This window comes from Calonectris borealis, chromosome 5, assembly GCF_964195595.1.
Source record: "Calonectris borealis chromosome 5, bCalBor7.hap1.2, whole genome shotgun sequence".
Classification (NCBI taxonomy): Eukaryota; Metazoa; Chordata; class Aves; order Procellariiformes; family Procellariidae; genus Calonectris; species Calonectris borealis.
Window position 1 is genome coordinate 11867303 of NC_134316.1, and position 19640 is coordinate 11886942.

The following is a 19640-nucleotide window of genomic DNA, read 5'->3' on the forward strand; positions in this document are numbered from 1 at the left end:
CTTAGGACTAAACTTAGGGTGCTGTTTATACAGAGTCAAAGGTTCAAAGTTTAGAGAGTAGAGACCACAGTATCCATCATTAAAGAAGTTATTATATATTGTGAAATTATCACCTCTTTTTTTTTTTAAATAAGTGAATTAATTTATTCGTATTTGTACATTAAATTGTATACAATTTCAGATAGCATTACAGTTAGATTAACAAAAGCTAGTTACCAAAAAGAAAATACAAAACTAAAAATTATCTGGAAACTTATTTATTGCAGAAGGAAAATTTCAAAATCATGTTCATGTAAGTCCAATTTGGTGGTATTTGGTGAAATATTTAGATGTTTAAAATAATGTTTTAAAAAAATCAAGTGACTTCTATAAAATCATATCTAAGGCAGATTTTATTGTACATTGATTTTAAACATTTGGATAGAGGGAAAAACCTGAGATCTATACCCAAAAACTATTCTCTGCAGAAGAGACATACACATTTGTTTGCTTTTTGTAGCAAACAGTATATATAATTGTTACTATAAAAGTTGTGCTGTACATTAGCTGTAGTGCAGGTCACTTTCATATTAAGTGCCAATAAAGGCTTAACAAAATATACAAAGTCTTAAAAGGTGAGGCTGTTTAAAGCATTAATTGTATACATATTGCACACTATAGTGAATACTCATGGTTCAAAAAAATACTCACATTGCATTTGCCAGTTCTTACATAATGAACCACACTGGAATGGGAAAGGGTCAAGAACAGCAAACGTTACCAGCTGTCACATTAGCAAAAAGGGAGAGGCAGGTCCATGGAGGCTGGTGTCTTCCCTCAAGTGGCCAACAAGTTCTTACTGGTCCCGGGACTCATAAAGAAGTTTTGTTGCCTGCCATGAAGACAAAATGTCATTGTGTTAACTGAGGTTTCACTTTTAGCCACCTAATCTCTTTCCTACTCCTCCAAAAATTTTCTTTAAACCCAAGGCTTTAAGTTCTGCCTCTACTATTTTCCTTAGTCTAAGGAATTTAATAACATTCAGTATTTTTTTGAAACTATTCAAGGTTACTTTTAAGTGCAGAACCTGAGGTCACTGAAGACTTTAGATCAACTTAACTTGTTTCTTCTTGGTCAGAAATGACCATTTCTGATCAAAACTGCCTTTGAAAAAGTTAGAAGTAGTATTTCTGAGATTTTGGTAATCTGTCTATAAACATATGCAGTAAACAATGCTATTCTGTCCTATGTTCCTACCACCTCTTCTGCTTCCCCCTTGCACAGTTTTGGCAAGGTATTCCATTTTTCTCAAACTACAGCATCAACCAACCCCCTGCGATGGGAACAGATGTGCATTCTCTAGCAACAAGTCCTTTTACGTGCTGTTAACTAGGATCTCTGAAAGTCTCGCTCCACTCGTCGGTTACTCACAACTGAGCTACTCAAAACTCCTGTCAAAGCAGACAAATCAGTGGGGGGAGGGTGTTAAGCTTATCCATAAAATACGGTTCTCACCATATCTGTAGGAGTTGCATTGCTTGTGAAAGATGAATTAGAACAGGTATAAGGAAGCGCTAAGTTCTAAGACTCACGTGGCAATATAAAGTTCGAGTGCGCTGTGCTGAACACAAGTTAAACGCTGGAGTTAGGGGTGGCTGGGGAGCTTAACAATGGCGATAAAGAAGCAAACAGCCACACACTTGCATTTGCAGACAGCTTATAAATTACAGTTCTAACTATCAATCAGATGAACAAAGTTCCAGAACTAGTTGGGGTGGTTTTGGTGTTTGTCTCCCATAACTTTGACTTATGAAATAATAACCCTCCGTTTCATTAGCCATACAGTGCCTAACAATAAGAGATGGAACAGTCTTCCACGGGGTCCTGGCCCCACCCCTGTTCCTGTTTTAAAAAATCAACAGCTTCCTTAAACCTTCATAAAGTAGTAAAAACAATTAGCTGAGTTTAGGTTCAAAAGAGTATTTCATAATGCATATTCTTCAGTGAGTAACAAAAACCTAAGGAACTTGAAAGTCTAATTCCTACTTCTTTTCACCTAACGACATACATAAGATCTTGGGAAACCCTTTGTAGTGCATCTCTTCTTCAGGTATCTGAGTATAAAGCTGAAGTCGTGTTCATAACAACCATCCATAGCTTCTGTTTTCTTAAGCAACAAGGCCCTAAAATCCTTAAATAGAAAATAATAATAGAAAGAAAAAAAAGACTGCTAAGGCTGCATACTCCCTTAAGTGCTACTAAGCACCCCATGTTAAGATTTTCTTCAGCTTTCTGCAAGTTTTGCCTCCTTTTCTTACCTTATGCATAGCTGCCAGCCAGCTCGCTGACAGCTTCTTGTTACAGCTGAAGTCTTCACTGGCTGTAAATTTCATCTGCGTTAGCTCCTCTGATCCTGGCACCTTATACTGCAGAATCATACCTATGGCACGAGTATTACCTCCTGAAAGAGAAATAAAATCTTGAACAGCAACAGGTTTTACCACTAAGTAACACGACTTCTAGCTAATAAGCATGTTTGAAGAAAACTATCTCATCACTTAATTCAAAGCACTAGCAACTGCAGGTGCGCTGACAACTGCCGCATCAATGTTGTGTCAATGCCAGGCAATGGAACGTGCAGACTCGGTGTTGTTTAATTCTCTCTGGCAATCACTGAGGCAGAGCTTGTAGAAGCCATCAGGTAAAGCCACGAGCTACACACGCTCAGAATACCCTTGTGTTTTAATATCACCATGATTTCTCTTAAGTAGATTCCATAGTTTCATACTGTAGCCTGCAGTTTGTAAACTGAGTTACTTGTGTCCAGTTAGACTGGTATCAAAGAGGAGATCCTTGCTTGATCCCAAATCTGGCATAGCAGTCAAAAGTCCCTCCAAACCTGGCAAAGGGTGGAGGGTGGGAAAGATGCCTGTGCAAGACTACCTGACGACGGGCAACGTCATTGACTTCCTGAGGGAAATCTGCTACAAAAGACATTAAGATAAACCAAAGCAAAAATACAGAAAGGAAACAAAAGCTTTGTTTAGAATAGCACAGTGATGCTTTACATAGACTTTACTGGCATTGCTTATTTCCTGAAGCAGTAGAGCATAAACTAAGCCCCAGGAACAGCTCCACCATACGGAGAAGGACACTTTCTGCAAACTGTCTGCATGAGAGGGCTCCTGGAGGCCATCACTGTAATATCCAAAAGCCAGAGACAGACAATCTGTCTAAGCAACCTGATCAAAAGCCCCCAAATGGTGTTTATAAAAGTAGCTGTTATCTCCTCTTCCAGGATAAACTGAAATCCAACTTCTTCATCACTCGCTCCCCTGCATCTACCTGGTCAGACTAACAGATTAAGGCCCTGCTTAGAGATAAACCCGTGGAAATCAAACACCTACAGCCTTGACCAGTTTTATTTATTCACATTGCCCATGTCTGGCATTCCAGGACATTACTGACTCAGGTAGAACACACTTTACACAACAAGATGTTGTATTTATTTTAAAGAAGTGTAAAAGCAAGCCGTTAATTAACAGTTTTTTTATTCAGTGCAAAACCTTACTGGACAGTACACAAGAAGTATATTACTCATTTCTGGTATACACAATTCAGCACACCTCTGCTGAAGTAGGTGATGTGTAGTACTGTGTACCACTAAAGATAGTATTTCTCATCTTCCCTTCTCTCTTCTAGCATGGACAATAGCACATGTGGTCTAAAGGCCTCGAATGTTTTAGTTCTTCAAAAAGTTACAAAATATTCATTCTCAGTTTACTAAACAGACAGATGGGAAGGAATAGATACATGTCAGAATTGAACATAACTTGTCTTAAGTGGAACAGCTATAGATCAAGCAAAAAAACAGCACTGCAGAGGAAGAAAGATGGGAGGGGGGTCACGACAACATGCTTAGGTGCGTCATGCGCAAAGGTACTGGTGATACCTTCAGTAATATGCTGGCTCTCCAGAAGGCTGGTGTAAGTGTGAGTGTCTTTTTCTACCATCAAGAAGGAAGGCAGGCAGGCAAAAAGATGAAGCAGTCAGAAGAGTAGTGAACAAGGAATTACAGGAGCATTAAGTAACTCAGCAACACATCTAGTTGATTTGAATACCAAGATAAGGTTATTAAAGTTAACATGCTGTACTGACTGAATGTTGCACAGATAGGCTGTCTGATTAGAAAATTCCAGCAGTGACAGAGGTGTTGCTAAAGAACAATTATTAAAATTCCTGACCTTGTATGTTCTCATTTCAGTGAAATCATATTCAAGTTCATCCTGAAATACTTTAAAATCTGGTAAGAGATGAGGCAGTTAAGTAGCTGCCCTCTGATTCAGATGTTACCAGTTTCATTTGGCCACCCCTCGTAGTTTAATTATTGATTTTTTTTCCCCACAGTTTCTCTCTCACTCTCCTCTCAATTGTTTGTACCAGTAGCAGAGAAATCCCAGCTGGATTCCGAAATGGAAGCTACCAAAGACTAACAGTTCCCTCATATCAGCTTCTGAATCAACAGATGTTTTTATTTAGCCAAGAGAAAGGATCAGAACAGATGACGACCACCTTTACTCAGGTTTATAGAGAAGCTCTGCCATATTAGAGCTCTAAGGTAATTTCTCAATTCTTAGGTTTTCCCCCAAATCCCAGTAGCGACATGGACAGGGTTCCACACACTGCACTCTATTCTGAGAGCAGCTGTAATTAACATAGTTACACCTAAGTTACCAATAACCTAGAAATGCACTGTCTAGCTTGAACAATAATAACAACTTCACATATCTTTTTTCTTAATAGTTAATCTGTATTCAATGAAAAAATTTACCTCCAGGAGTAAATCCCTCTGTAAGTATCTGAACAGTTGAAATCTGTATAATTTCAATTTCATAGTGGCTGTCTCCATCCAAAACCAAGTATCTACATAACAGAAGAAAAACTTTTTTTAAAAAAACCTGTTTTTTCTACAGTATCAAGTCCAAATCAAACAAAAAAAAATAAACACAATCTCTCAGTGACTGGTTGTTTATATGTTCTTTGCAGTGCTGAGGGAGAGAATCAATCAGAAAAAATACTTTTCATTGAAGTTCTTCACTTAAAGGGGGGGGAGGGGTAACCCAACACAAAACCTATAGTTCAGTTTGCCAGGAGACCCTTTCAAAACATTAAAAGCATTCTTCCAAAGTTCTGGGGGAAGAAGAGATCACAGAGTCTAAAGTGTTCCAGCCAACCAAATTACAGGGATGACCAAAGTAATGCTTTGGCTGTAGTGTTAAACAATACGGTGCAGTGTTAGAATCATTCTGAAACAAGCTTTCTCCAGTGGCTACAGATTCTTCCCTGCCCCCTTCCTATGATCCTCCTATTAGCTGGCAAAACCACTGTACTCCAGTGGCACTGAGAGGCATTATCAGTGAGTGGAGCTCCACCATTCTAAGGCATTCTGAGCCACACTACTAGTAAATTCAGACCAACTTACTCCAATAAAGTTGTACCTATCCTTTCAGTCCGATTACTCTTTCCAATATCCTCACAGCATGTTACTCTTACATTTTGTTTAGGTTATTAGATAATAATATAGCTGTAAATGCAACAATAATATAGTTTACAAATGCAATTTCTATCAATCTTTCTCACCTCTGATTGTTGGAAAGTCGACAAACCATCAGCTCAGATTTATCAGATGTTCCCAGAGTTACAAAAAACGTAGCACCTGGAAAGAAATGTTTCAGTAACCTAATGCAGAGTTTAGGAACAAACATTCAAGTATCCAAAAGGAAACTAATTTTTACTTACTGCACCTAATACACTGAATTGGGTGAATTAAGAGACTAATTGAAATGTTAAACTGACTAACATCAGCAGAACACTCAAGTATAAAAAGCTGATCTTTAATTATCATGTTCTGAATCACAGGACCTTTCACAATTGCTATGTAATTTCTCCCACATGTTGTAGAAATACGATGATATCCAAGATGAATCTTTTAAAAATGAGAACAGATTTGGAGACAGCAAAAATAGGCAATTAAAGACCCTATCTTGTCACAAAATACACACTATTGTTTCAGTATTTCAAAAAAAAATCTGTCAGAAGAATCTAACTGCAGGATGTGACCTTCAGCTCTATGCTTAATAAATAGTAAAGGCACCTCTTTTTCATTACTGAAGGCTAGCTCAGTCTTACTTTGAGGTCAAGGAACTTCAGTCTTCACGTTATGTTTCTTCCTGCGCAAAACAGCTCCTTTGACATTGGGAAAGTCATCTTAGCTACATTAGTGAAGTGATTCATAACCTGAAGTAAAGCAGACTACACGCCTAACCACTTTATTTCCTCCATGCCTCACGCTCCCTGCATTACCTAATCCCAATACTGTTGGTCTGGGAAATGAAAAAAATAACAACATACAGCCCTGCCAAATGGTCTGCAATCCATCTCCATAATCTGTACCGTGCAGCCTCAGGAAGCTTCACCTCGCTGTCTATTTCACAATTTTACGCAGTCTCACTGCCCCCTCAGCATGGACCCCCAGGCTGCTGCTGAAGCGAGACAGAGAGGCAACAGCAGCAAAACTGCAAAGGACATCACAACCACCATCTCTCTGACTGAGATCAGGAACAACTTCAGACTTGAATTGCATAACACGAATGCAAGCAGGACAAGCTTTTAAAAAAAATCTTCAATTTAAAATACATTATTTAAAACCTCATCTACACCTTCATCTGCAGAGCAGAGTGAAAAATGACTTGTGTGTTACAGGGATGAGCATACTCCTTTCTGAACCTAGAATCTCCCTAGCAACGTTCACGCTAATCAGATGTGTGGTTTAGCTTACTGATTATACATATTGGCATCATGCTGAGAGTTGAAAGCCCATCAAAAGGCACCAAACAATCACAGAATATTTTAAAAACTGAAGACTCAGCTTTCTTAATGTAATTGGAACACGAATTACTATATTGCATGTAGTTTTAATGCTATGCAAAATTCACTACTCGTGATGATCTGCCACCAACCATACATAAGGCCATAGACAAGATCAAAGCTCACAGATGAAGCTTGAAACAAGCACTGTATCTTGTTAGGAAATATTAAAATATTCTCTATTGTTAAATATTTTTCATCCTTATTTAACGTAACAGGAATCTGGCTAAAAGGTGCATTATTTTAAGAAAAATGCCAACTGCACACACATCTGTTCTCAGAGGCGTTAAAAATTCCTTTGTCTTTAATTAAATCACTCTTTGTAAACATTGACTGAAAAGTGTAAACTTCTCTCTAAATGAATGGATAACACAATTATTAACTGGCAAACAAGCAGCATGGCAACAAAAAAGTATTTAAGGAGACAAAATTGCAGCTTGTTTGACAAGAGGCATTATTCTTGCTGTTCATCACATTTGTTCAACACCGCATTTGAATAAATATAAATGAGATCAAACCAGCATATATATGCATTCAGTCTTACCATTCATGAGCACTTTAAGCTGTTTGTCATAAAACTCTGTTTCTTTCTGAGAGATGAGGGCACATTCAGCACACTGGCGCACAGGGTCCACAAAGCACATGCGAGGCAGAGGCACTTTTTTACTGCAGCACTTGTCACAGAAGCACTTTCCGCATCTTCGGCAGTGGTGCTAAGCATGAGAGCACATTTTGTTTATTTGCACAGGAAACTATCAGGGAATAATTTGATAAAGTTACTACATTAAATATCCTCCTCCCCAAGAACAGAACAATTTCTCAGGGGTGAAACAGACAAGTTGAAGGATAGGTAAAGGAAATTTAACTGCTAGAATGGTAGAAAGAAATCTCTGAAGACTGAACACAAAGGGCTGAGTATAGTATGAACAACAGCACTATAAGCCTTTGTTGCGACTCTGTAAACATGCTTCTAAAGCAGACCAGACCCTGAAAGGGCTTCTCCAGTGTCCAGTAAATCCTTCACCTTACTGTCAATAAAAACACAAGAGAAGAGTGGTTTCTAGGTCCCTGCCCACTTCCAAACAAAGATCTTGTGAAACTTCAACTGGAGATCCTATTCTCCCTTAAAAATTATTCTCAAGATTTTTCCCGTGGAAACTTAAAACCTAAAGCTATTTCTCTATCAGAAATATCAGGCAGCATAGTAAAAACCCAATGAAGTTGCAAAATCAGAATTAGTATTGCAATGTGTTTCACAGCTACTGAATCTGCAACAAGTGGCTTGTGCTCCAAATCACTATTGGGGTGTGACAGTCCCAGCAGGTCTTCCTGATGCAAGTTCTCGTGTCAGAACAAGCACTCCCAGGCAAGCAGGAACTGATCTGTGGCTCAAAGCAAGTTTGAACAGTTTGATAGAAGGAACTGATACACTGCAGTTTTGGTTAGTATTAGGCTTTCCTTCTAAATAGTATGCAAAATTATCTGGAGTACCTATTTCCCAGGGCTACCTCCATTTATTTCCCAAAGCTAACACAAGTGTAACACAGCAGCCTAATGAATTAGTGGTTCTCAATCAAAATGCTCTAACCAACCAACAACCATGCTCTTAACCCATCCAACTAAAGGGTAAAACAAGAAGTAGGAGAAAGTACACTCCATGATTTAGGAGTCCTAAGATCACTAACTGACATCCTAATGGTCTTCAGGCCTCCTGAAAATTTACACTTATCTGGTATAACATGTTACTATGTCTGGTTTACAATTTCTCCTTCCCTCTCCCTCCAAACAATAAATTAAAAAACATTGACTATGTCAGTGACTACAAGTCACGCTTCCACATCTTTCTTTACTTTCACAAATGCATGCTAAGGAGTGTCAATGTAGTTATACAAAGGAATGATATTCCCTGCTAAAAATCATTGTTGGCCTTTTTTGGGAGGCTGCTTTCCTTCTCCATGTAGAAACCCCAGTATCAGCAGAATGTTTTCTGATAGCAGTATTCCATACACAGCATGCATTCCACAGTGACCCACTTATTTTTATATAATGAACATAATTTAACGCTAATGTTAGTGTTTTCTCTTCATACAGTGAGCCTACTTATGGCTTATAGCAATTAAGGCTGTTTATACTTTGTACTTTAATCAGAAATTCCCTTTTCCAAACCTGAGATAAATCCTATTTTACTTTTAGAATAGGAGAATCTGAGTTTTGGTTCTCCGCATTTTAACAATATAGTTCTTTAATGTAAGATACACACACAACAGATACGGGGCTCTGGATCTTGAGGGCCAGACAAACGAGGACGCAGATGAAGGCCCATCCAGGGGGTTGCCCGAGGCGAGTCAGTCAGCCCCACGCATTGCAACTGCCTCCACTAAGAAAAAAAGGAGGGTAATTGTCATAGGCGATTCCCTTCTGAGGGGGACAGAGGGCCCAATTTGCCGGCCAGACCCATCCCACAGGGAAGTCTGCTGCCTCCCTGGGGCCCGGGTGAAGGACATTACTAGGAAACTCCCTGGTCTGGTACAGGCCTCCGATCACTACCCACTACTGGTTATACAGGCTGGCAGTGAGGAGGTTGCAGAGAGAAGTCCCGAAGGGATCAAAAGGGACTTCAGGGCACTGGGGCGACTGGTGGGAGGATCGGGAGCACAGGTAGTGTTTTCCTCGATCCCTTCAGTGGCAGGGAGGAATACTGAAGGGAACAGGAAAACTCATCAGATCAACACGCGGCTTAGGGGCTGGTGCCATCGGCAGAATTTTGGCATCTTTGACCAGGGGTAGGTTACACGGCACCGGGCCTGCTGGCGACGGACGGAGTTCAGCTGTCTCACAGGGGAGAAAGGATTCTCGTGTATGAGTTGGCAGGGCTCATCGAGAGGGCTTTAAACTAGGTCCGAAGGGGGAAGGGGATAAAATCAGGCTCACTAGAGAAGAGCCTAGGGGTGGCATGCCAATGTTAGGGGAGAAATCGGCAGCCCAGCTCAAGTGCATCTACACCAATGCACGCAGCATGGGCAGCAAACAGGAGGAGCTGGAAGCCATTGTGCAGCGGGGTAGCTATGACTTAGTCGCCATCACGGAAACATGGTGGGATGAGTCTCACGATTGGAGTGCTGCAATGGACGGCTATAAGCTCTTCAGAAGGGACAGGCAAGGAAGGAGAGGTGGTGGGGTAGCCCTGTATGTTAGGGAGTGCTTTGACTGTCTAGAGCTCAATGGTAGTGATGACAAGGTCGAGTGCTTGTGGGTAAGGATGAGGGGGAAGGCCAACAAGGCAGATATCCTGCTGGGAGCCTGTTACAGACCACCTAGCCAGGATGAAGAGGCAGACGAAATATTCTACCAGAGGCTCGCAGAAGTCTCACAGTCACTAGCCCTTGTTCTCGAGGGGGACTGCAACTTTCTGGACATCTGCTGGAAATACCACACAGCAGAGAGGAAACAGTCGAGGAGGTTCCTGGAGAGTGTGGAAGAGAACTTCCTGACGCAGCTGGTAAGCGAGCCCACTAGGGGAGGTGCCTCGCTTGACCTGCTGTTCACAAACAGAGAAGGACTGGTGGGAGATGTGGTGGTCAGAGGCCGGCTTGGGCTTAGCGACCATGAAATGATAGAATACTCAATGCTTGGTGAAGTAAGGAGGGGGGCCAGCAAAACCGCTACCATGGACTTCTGGAGGGCGGACTTTGGCCTGCTCAGGACACTGGTTGAGAGGGTCCCTTGGGAGACAGTCCTGAAGGGCAAAGGGGTCCAGGAAGGCTGGACGTTCTTCAAGAAGGAAGTCTTAAAGGTGCAGGAGTGGGCTGTCCCCATGTGCCGTAAGAAGAACGGGCGGGGAACATGACCAGCCTGGCTGAACGGGGAGCTCTGGCTGGGACTCAGGAAAAAAAGGAGAGTTTATCACCTTTGGAAGAAGGGGCAGGCAACTCAAGAATAGTACAGGGATCTCGTTAGGTCGTGCAGAGAGGAAATTAGAAAGGCAAAAGCCCAGCTAGAACTCAACCTGGCCACTGTCGTGAGAGACAACAAAAAATGCTTTTACAAGTATATTAATGACAAAAGGAGAGCCAAGGAGAATCTCCATCCTCTATTGGATGCGGGGGGGAACGTCGCCACCAAGGACAAGGATAAGGCTGAGGTACTCAACGCCTTCTTTGCCTCAGTCTTTAATAGTCAGAGCAGTTATCCTCAGGGTACTCAGCCCCCTGAGCAGGAAGACAGGGACAGCGAGCAGGATAAACCCCCCATAATCCAAGAGGAAGCAGTTAACGACCTGCTACGCCACTTGGATGCCCACAAGTCTATGGGGCCAGATGGGATCCACCCGAGGGTACTGAGGGAGCTGGCGGAGGAGCTTGCCAAGCCATTCTCCATCATTTACCAGCAGTCCTGGTTAACGGGGGAGATCCCGGACGACTGGAGGCTCGCCAATGTGATGCCGATCTATAAGAAGGGCCGGAAGGAGGATCCGGGGAACTACAGGCCGGTCAGCCTGACCTTGGTGCCAGGGAAGATTATGGAGCGGTTCGTTTTGAGGGTGCTCACGAGCCATGTCCGGGACAACCAGGGGATCAGGCCCAGCCAGCATGGGTTCATGGAAGGCAGGTCCTGCCTGACCAACCTGATCTCCTTCTATGACCAGGTGACCCGCCTAGTGGATGAGGGAAAGGCTGTGGATGTGGTCTACCCGGACTTCAGTAAAGCCTTTGACACCGTCTCCCACGGCATTCTCCTAGAGAAGCTGGCGGCTCACGGCTTAGACAGGTGCACTCTTCGCTGGGTAAAGAACTAGCTGGACGGCCGAGCCCAGAGTTGTGGTGAACGGAGTTAAATCCAGTTGGCGGCCAGTCACGAGCGGTGTTCCCCAGGGCTCAGTACTGGGGCTGGTCCTGTTCAATGTCTTTATCAACGATCTGGATGAGGGGATCGAGTGCTCCCTCAGTAAGTTTGCAGATGACACCAAGTTGGGCGGGAGTGTTGATCTGCTCGAGGGTAGGAAGGCTCTGCAGAGGGATCTGGACAGGCTGGATCAATGGGCCGAGGCCAACTGTATGAGGTTTAACAAGGCCAAGTGCTGGGTCCTGCACTTCGGCCACAACAACCCCAGGTAACGCTACAGGCTTGGGGAAGAGTGGCTGGAAAGCTGCCCGGAGGAAAAGGACCTGGGGGTGCTGGTTGACAGCCAGCTGAACATGAGCCAGCAGTGTGCCCAGGTGAGCCAGCAGTGTGCCCAGGTGGCCAAGAAGGCCAACGGCATCCTGGCCTGTATCAGAAATAGTGTGGCCAGCAGGAGCAGGGAGGTGATCGTGCCCCTGTACTCGGCACTGGTGAGGCCGCACCTCGAATCCTGTGTTCAGTTTTGGGCCCCGCACTACAAGAAGGACATGGAGGTGCTGGAGCGTGTCCAGAGAAGGGCAACGAAGCTGGTGAAGGGCCTGGAGCACAAGTCTTATGAGGAGCGGCTGAGGGAACTGGGACTGTTTAGCCTGGAGAAGAGGAGGCTGCGGGGAGACCTCATTGCGCTCTACAACCGCCTGAAAGGAGGTTGTAGCGAGGTGGGTGTTGGTCTCTTCTCCCAAGTAACTAGTGATAGGACGAGAGGAAATGGCCTCAAGTTGCTCCAAGGGAGGTTTAGATTGGACATTAGGAGAAATTTCTTTACTGAAAGAGTGGTCAGGCCTTGGAACAGGCTGCCCAGGGAAGTGGTTGAGTCGCCATCCCTGGAAGTATTTAAAAGACGTGTAGATGAGGCGCTTAGGGACATGGTTTAGGGGGTATGGTGGTGTTGGGTTGACGGTTGGACTCTATCTTAGAGGTCTTTTCCAACCTTAATGATTCTATGATTCTAAGATTATAATTCATTACTCCTGAAAACATTTTTGCTTACATTTCCACAACTAATTTTATCTCCCAAAAGAGAACTGAATTAGTTGATCTCGTTTTTATATCAGTTAGATGTTAGAAGCCCACTCCAGCATGAGTTCCTCTAACTTTTCCTTTGACTGTAAATCCTGTGGGTACCCAGTAATTTGGAAAAACCCTGTGTATTACTCATTGAGCAACAAGAAGAATTTCAGAGAAACAGAATTAAAACAAAAAGGACCTCTACTCAGAAAAGGCAGAACAGAAAGAAAAAGTTACTTTAAGTTACATCAGACTTTGCATGCTATTCTACTGAAATCTTCTACATTTTAAATCAAAAGAAGTCCATATTAGTATTTTGCAACAGTTAATGCTTTACCTTTCATTATTTCTCTTACCTTTCTAGTTATGAAGTCAAATTTTGTATCACACTGCATACATCTTGGGCACTAGAAAAGAGTACAAATTAAGATTAATCTGCAGGATTTCTAAACCTTTAATCCTACTAAAAAGAAACATCTCCAACAAATTTCCATCCTTTATCTTTTCACCATGGATGGTTTTCATTTATTTTAATATTGATGTAGCAAAATAACGTCATCCCCATTTGTAAAACAAAAAAAGCTGCCAAACTCATTCGCCCTAAGGAATACTGCATCTTGCCAGCAGCCAATTAAGTACATTTCAGAGGTACTTATCATGCTTAATTATGTTTGGCTATCCAGACAGTCATATATTCCAGAGTTGACTGTTTTTATATAAGTTGTCATGCTCACTGTATTACACTGTGATGCTCTGTTGACTGTCTAAAACATTGTTTACGTATCTTAATGCTCTCAATACTTACACATTTTTGAAACATGCTAGGAGATATTTGGTTTTCTTCCAAGCCACTAAGACTTAATTTTTATTCCAGCTACAAAATGTCACTTCCTGAAATATCTCTTTCCTAAAACAAGCTTACACCCACACTCCTCCCAAAAGAAAAGCCAGAAAAAAAAATGAAGACGTTTCTCTCTCACAACTAAGTAGAGTTTAAGGGGTGGCAGTTTTGATTCTCTAAACTAGCAGAAGTGATCAGTGATTGTTATGACAATTGAAGTTTTCTGTACAGAAAGCCACCTACCAAAGGGCTGATACTCAGCACTTAGATCACTAGATTTTCACCAATTTTCACGTATTTTTATCCATCATATCGAAAACCACTCTCCAATTGCTTATAAAGCAATTTTTGTTAGATTTATTTGCAAATATTAATGCAAAATTATGCCTGACATCTGAATCAGGAGAACCTGATTAGATCCTGTAGTAAGTTTTATAACTCTGGAAACCTACACTCTTCAAACCAGACTATCCTCAGACTACACCAGAATGTCATCTTAAAAGCATGCCCTAAGCTGAGCAGGTGCTATTTGCTAAGCACACAGTAATCACCATTTACCTTTAATTAACACATTTCAATACTTAACCCTTTACATTCTATAAATTCCTTCAGGTTACAACAGCTTTTGTAGATACCCAACCACTGCCACAAGTTCAATAACTACAGCCAAGAAAATATTACAGCAGCTAAATTAAAAATTCTCTAGAAACTTTTCATGTTCTTTTGAAGTACAAGATTGTTAATAATTCGCCACAGTTTATATGAAGTGTCCCGACATCTAAACGAATTAGAGAGTAACTGCAGTCACTGTAATGGAACATAAATAGCTACTTGCAATATTTGTGACAATAAGCCATCTGTTTCTAAATCCCCCACAAAAGAGAACAAGAAGTGCTCCTGTAGTGTTTCAAATAGCGGACTGAATTAAGGCATCCAACCACCTCTTCTCACAATGGGTGTAAAAAAGTTTATTCTCACATTCACTGATGAATAACCTTCAGCATAAAGCAACTTCAGTATTCCCCAGGTTTCATCTCTGTAACAAGTAGTACTCTACAGCTAATACCACATTTTACTCTACGCTGATCTTGATTTAGTGTTTTAATTTTTGACATGTGTAGCTTAATAGCTTGTCTGGGAGCGATACCTAGTAAGAATTTTTATATACTTTGAATTTACCCAGAGTCTAACTAATTTTCTTAATGGAAACATGTTTGAGGGTTTTTTTGTCAGAAACTAGAAAGCACAAGTCACCAACCAGGGGAAAAAAACACTCTTCTAAATACTGTCCTAAATAGACTTCATACACAACATTACACTAAACATACAAGTTGCTTTTCAGGAAGGAACAAAGTTATCCATTCTCTCTTATTTAACACAAACTCTATAGAAAAATATTCCTGAATTCCAAACCTATCATGATAACATTGCCTGATACATAGAGCAGTCACAAATAAACCACAAGTCAAATGGCATCGCAAATGGGGTTTTCCTATAAAAATGTTCTAACACAAGTAGGCTCGATACACTGTTCCTTCAAGGCACTTCTGCTTTAAGTAACCAAAATAAAGCAAACCCATTTGCATAATATCAACTTCTACTTTGCCTGGGAAGAGATTGCTATTGAAAAATGTCTTGAAACGTGAATCCTTCCTATTCATCCATATGCTGACATAATTAGAGAATGCATGAGTACTGAATTAAGCTTTACAGCTTTAAGATGTTTTTAGTCACATTTACAGAGAAGAAAGCACAATGTTTGAGTCACTTTTCATGTCTTCAAGACACAGGCTTTTTAAAAATGCTGCAAATCTGAGTTTTTTGGAAAGTGGAAACAAAAAGATATGAAATAAGAAATTAAATTACAATGCATGTCATTAGTATATTCATTTCACATACAATCAACATACCACTAATACTAATATCAGATTACTTCATATAGCAAGAAGAAAATAGAAGAACATCCAACAGTTGTTGGACCTTGTTATTAATTTAGAAATACTGAGAGCTAGTTCATTACAAATAGAGTGGAACTTCTCATGCATTTGCTGAAGTGTGATAACGAATTTGCATAATACTTTGGATCCAGCCAGAGGTGAGAATACTGTAGATGGACAGGAAGCTATAGTTACACTTCATACGCTTTATTTGCATATACAATAACAAAGTGATTCAAGAAATGATGCAAGGTAACACTTGGTTAAGCTTGTTAACACAGTGAGCTTTTGCAAATGTGAAAGTTCACAAGCTTATCAAATCACACCTTGTAACACGCCTGACCAAAACAGCTGATGCCAGAGTGAAAAACAATGCAATGCAAATACATGGCAGATACAGCTTACAATGCTTTCTGTAATTACAACTGTACAGGGTCAATTCATTCCCTGAGCTACACGAGTTTGCCAGCAGTCCGAGCGGAGCTCTGTTGCACAGCTAATGCTGACTCTGAGAGCCTGAGCCAACAGAGAACCCAGCAACATAAAGCTCAGTTCTCTCCCACAGTGATCCAGGAGCCAGGGAATCACTGTCACCGCATCCGTACACTCCCCTCGCACATCCCAGCTCTGAGGCACGCAATGTTCCTCAGCCACAGAAAGATCTGGTACACAGCTGGATGTCACAAGGTTTGGCTACCTCTGCATTCGAACATACAAATTTTATTCAATTTCTAGTCCAAGATTTCCTGAACAGGAACATCAGCAGTTGAGCTCTGCTGGTGATTAACCAAGAAATTCTGCGTTAGACAAGGCACATGCAGTGACCAATATTTTATGCTCTGTCTCAAGTTTAAAGATGCTCAGCACAAATTTTCATAATATTATCCACCTCAATCCATTATTTATAATATATATGACTACCAAAAAGAAAGTTTTCTGTAGTTCTGCTTCAGTCTTACACTTCAAACTCCTCAAAATAACTGATATTTTAAGACTTTATAATCTTGTGACATAAAATTAAAAAATTGAAATATATTTCAATGTTATACAAGTTTCACAAAACTACTAACTGCCATAATTTTTAGGTGGCTTTACTTTTAAAAAATAAGCCAGTAGACTCTTCCTGCATAAGAAAAACAAAGCTACTGGATTTGTAAGCCAGCATACTTGAAAAGCCAGATCAACATTTGCTAACACCAGGCTCTTGTCTTGGACAAAGAACATGTTTTTTTTTAATTACATCTGACATGGTAACAAGAGCAAGTGTTCTTGCTGAATTCATTAACTAGATAACACTCTCTTTAAATTTAATTTTATTAATAAAAATATGGGTTTTATAAGCTTCCCTGTATATCACGTACTTGCTTTATTTAAGGAAGAAGTTTGTAACATATTTGGTAATCATTAACCAAAGGGATGTCAGAACTTCAATACACTTTGAGATATTTAGTAAAATAACTTTTTACAAAATAACAATAATGCAAGATTAAGAATATGAATTAACAAATGCATTTAAAATGTTTGCCTATAATACGCTTCCTCGCAATAGCAAATATCACTGAGTCTGATGCAAATGCAACATTCAGTAACAAATCAACACCATCAGCCTATTGACCAACAAACAGAGTACAGGGGAAAAGTTGAATTTTAAGGAGAATGAATACCTGCAGTACAACTGTATATAGAATTCAAACTAACAACACACATCAGACTGATGTATCTAAAATATACAGAGTTAATTTTTAAATATATCTAACTAGTTTAAATAAATCCTACCACAATCCTCAAACCTTTAGTTTAATTAAGATGGTACTATGCATTAGACTGAGTTAGAAGTACCTTACTTTTTTTAAATAAAGCTAGTCTGCTATAATCAATATACTGAAATATAAAACTACATTTCAGAAGGTCAGGGTGAAACCTAATTTCAATTTAACTGTTACACAAATTACATCCACTGACGATGATGATGTCGGGAATTGGGTTTCCAGGTGGCGCAGGTCAGTGCACGCAGGGCACAGCAAGTCACCGACGCAGCAAAAGCAGAGTCCACGCAACACAAAGGGAAACCACTTATACGACGACTGCTCAGACTTTGCTACATGCTCCCTGATAAATACACACCCCATCTGCAACACGCCCAGCGCACCACACCACGTATGGTGCCAGCTGGGTGGGAGCCCCGAGAGCCGAGCACCGACACCTTCAAATGACACTCAGCTCCGGTCACTGAACATTTTGTCTTATCTACACTTCATGTAAGACAGATAACCCAGTTGCTACCGATGACAGGGAGGATTTTTTTAATTCTGTAAGTATGGAAGAGAATAACTTGAGAAAACTCCCACAAGATATTTTAGCAGACCCCTTGTTTAAAATAAGTTGAAAAAGTCACTTTCCAAAGAAGGGTTGTTATTTTGGACAAAACCAGCAACTGACTTACTAGTCATGCACCTTATGACAGTAAAGGTTAGTCTGAGCTGCAAAAGCTGTGCTGGCAGAGCGAGTCTCCAGAATTATTACTTTTACACAGAACTTTCTGCCTCAAGAGATACCAGGTAGGGGCAAAATTTTCTTCCTCGTTCCTAACCAAGGAGGACATGGTGTTCCCATACAAAGCAGACCAAGCATGTCAGTATCTGGCAAAGAATGCTTTAGCTTAATGACTCCCTGCTTAAATTCATATTGGCTCATCTAAAATAAATCTTAATTCTGGTCACATTTAAATGCATTGGCATGCATCCACACCACAGAACACCAGCAATAAATAAATAAACAAACAATTGATTCCAAGTTGTAGGGACTAGTAACAAATAATGCATATTACATGAAATTTAATATAACATCATGATCACATGGTTTACTTGAAAAGTATTTAAAGGCAAAGTTGACTGAAATGGTTTAAGTTACTCAATACTCGTTTAACACTAAAAACATTCACACTGGGAGCCAGAAGGGCTGTTCTAACTTAGCCTTATTGCCTTAATACTTTGTGTATTTTCTTTTTTAAATCAACATGGTCTTCAGAATTACCTTTATAAGCATTTAAAGAGAACGCTTCGCTAAACATTAATACTGCATAGCTCGCTACATTTTTAACTCATTAAGTTCCTCACTAATTTTGGAGACCGGGCCACACATCCCTGAAGAACGAGTGACAGTCCTATCCTTTTCAGCCCATTCATCTAAGCGAAATAAAAAATTGTGGTTTACAACTAAAAAACCGCACCCGGGCGAGCCTGACCCGCTGCTGGTCAGTTTGTGAGGTGAGGCGGGGTGAGCCAAGCCCGCCCGGCGCTCCGCAGCACCGGGCGGGCCGGAGAGGCGGGCCAGCTCCCTGAGCAGCGCTGCAAGCCCCCCGCCCGCCCGCCCCGCCGGCTACACAGTCCTCCGCGCCTCCCGGCGGCCAGCCGGCACCCCCAAGCTGCAAAGGGCCCCCCAGCCGCTCCGACCACCGCCGTGCCCCGGCAGGCAGCGACGGTGGAGAAGGGAGAGAGGGAGGTGCCGGGAAACACGGACGCGCAAGAAAGGGGAAGCAGCGCGATCTCAACCCGCGGTGCCCGGCCCCTCGGGCCGGTCGCGGCCAGGCGAGGCGCGTCCCGGCCACCCACGGGGCAGCAGCCTCTGAGGCGCCGAGGACCCCGAGGGCAAGCGGCCGCCGAGGGGAGCTCTGGGGGCGCGCGAGCGGGGACTGTTCCCGCGCAGGGCAGCCCCCCCCGGGGATGAAAGGGCGGCGCCCCCACCCCTACCGATACCTCCTTGTCAGGCACCCAGGGCGGCTCGTCCAAGCCGAAGGGGCTGCGGGCAGAGCGGTGCTCGGGCACCATGCGCAGCCCGCTCGGCGAGCGCACCAGCTTCTTGGCATCGCGGGCCTCGCAGCCCGACATCTTCCCCCTCAAACTCCGCCACCGCTACTCGCCCCCTCGGGACTGGCAGCGCCGCTACCCAATGGCCGCCTGAGCCCTTCGGAACGGGCACAGCGCGAGGCCAATGGAAAGCAGCGAGCCACTGGTCCCCGCCTACCCGCTCCAGACGCCCAATAGAACGCT

At 42.1% G+C, this 19640-nt stretch overlaps 1 protein-coding gene across 2 annotated transcripts; it reads right to left on the reverse strand.

Annotated features, from left to right (window-relative positions):
- Positions 1-210: 210 nt before the first annotated feature.
- ZFYVE21 (zinc finger FYVE-type containing 21) lies at positions 211-19563 on the reverse strand. 2 transcript variants are annotated; one of them, XM_075150984.1, is made up of 7 exons: positions 19341-19563; positions 13170-13220; positions 7451-7619; positions 5620-5695; positions 4811-4902; positions 2298-2440; positions 211-871 (listed from the first exon to the last, which is right to left on the reverse strand). In XM_075150984.1, exons 1-7 carry the CDS (start codon positions 19476-19478, stop codon positions 836-838), a joined length of 705 nt encoding a protein of 234 aa, XP_075007085.1. In that variant the 5' UTR covers positions 19479-19563; the 3' UTR covers positions 211-835. The 2 variants fall into 2 exon arrangements, with proteins under 2 accessions (XP_075007085.1, XP_075007087.1); XM_075150986.1 differs by having other exon boundaries at positions 19347-19562.
- Between the last annotated feature and the right edge of the window lie 77 nt (positions 19564-19640).

Excerpts from the sequence above, each read along its gene's own strand:
- ZFYVE21 (XM_075150984.1), bottom strand. The coding sequence starts at position 19,478 with ATGTCGGGCTGCGAGGCCCGCGATGCCAAGAAGCTGGTGCGCTCGCCG. Across the intron at positions 7,620-13,169 it reads TTGACTTCATAACTAGAAAG|CACCACTGCCGAAGATGCGG; the intron begins GTAAGAGAAATA and ends TCTCATGCTTAG. Across the intron at positions 5,696-7,450 it reads GCTTAAAGTGCTCATGAATG|GTGCTACGTTTTTTGTAACT; the intron begins GTAAGACTGAAT and ends ATTTCTTTCCAG.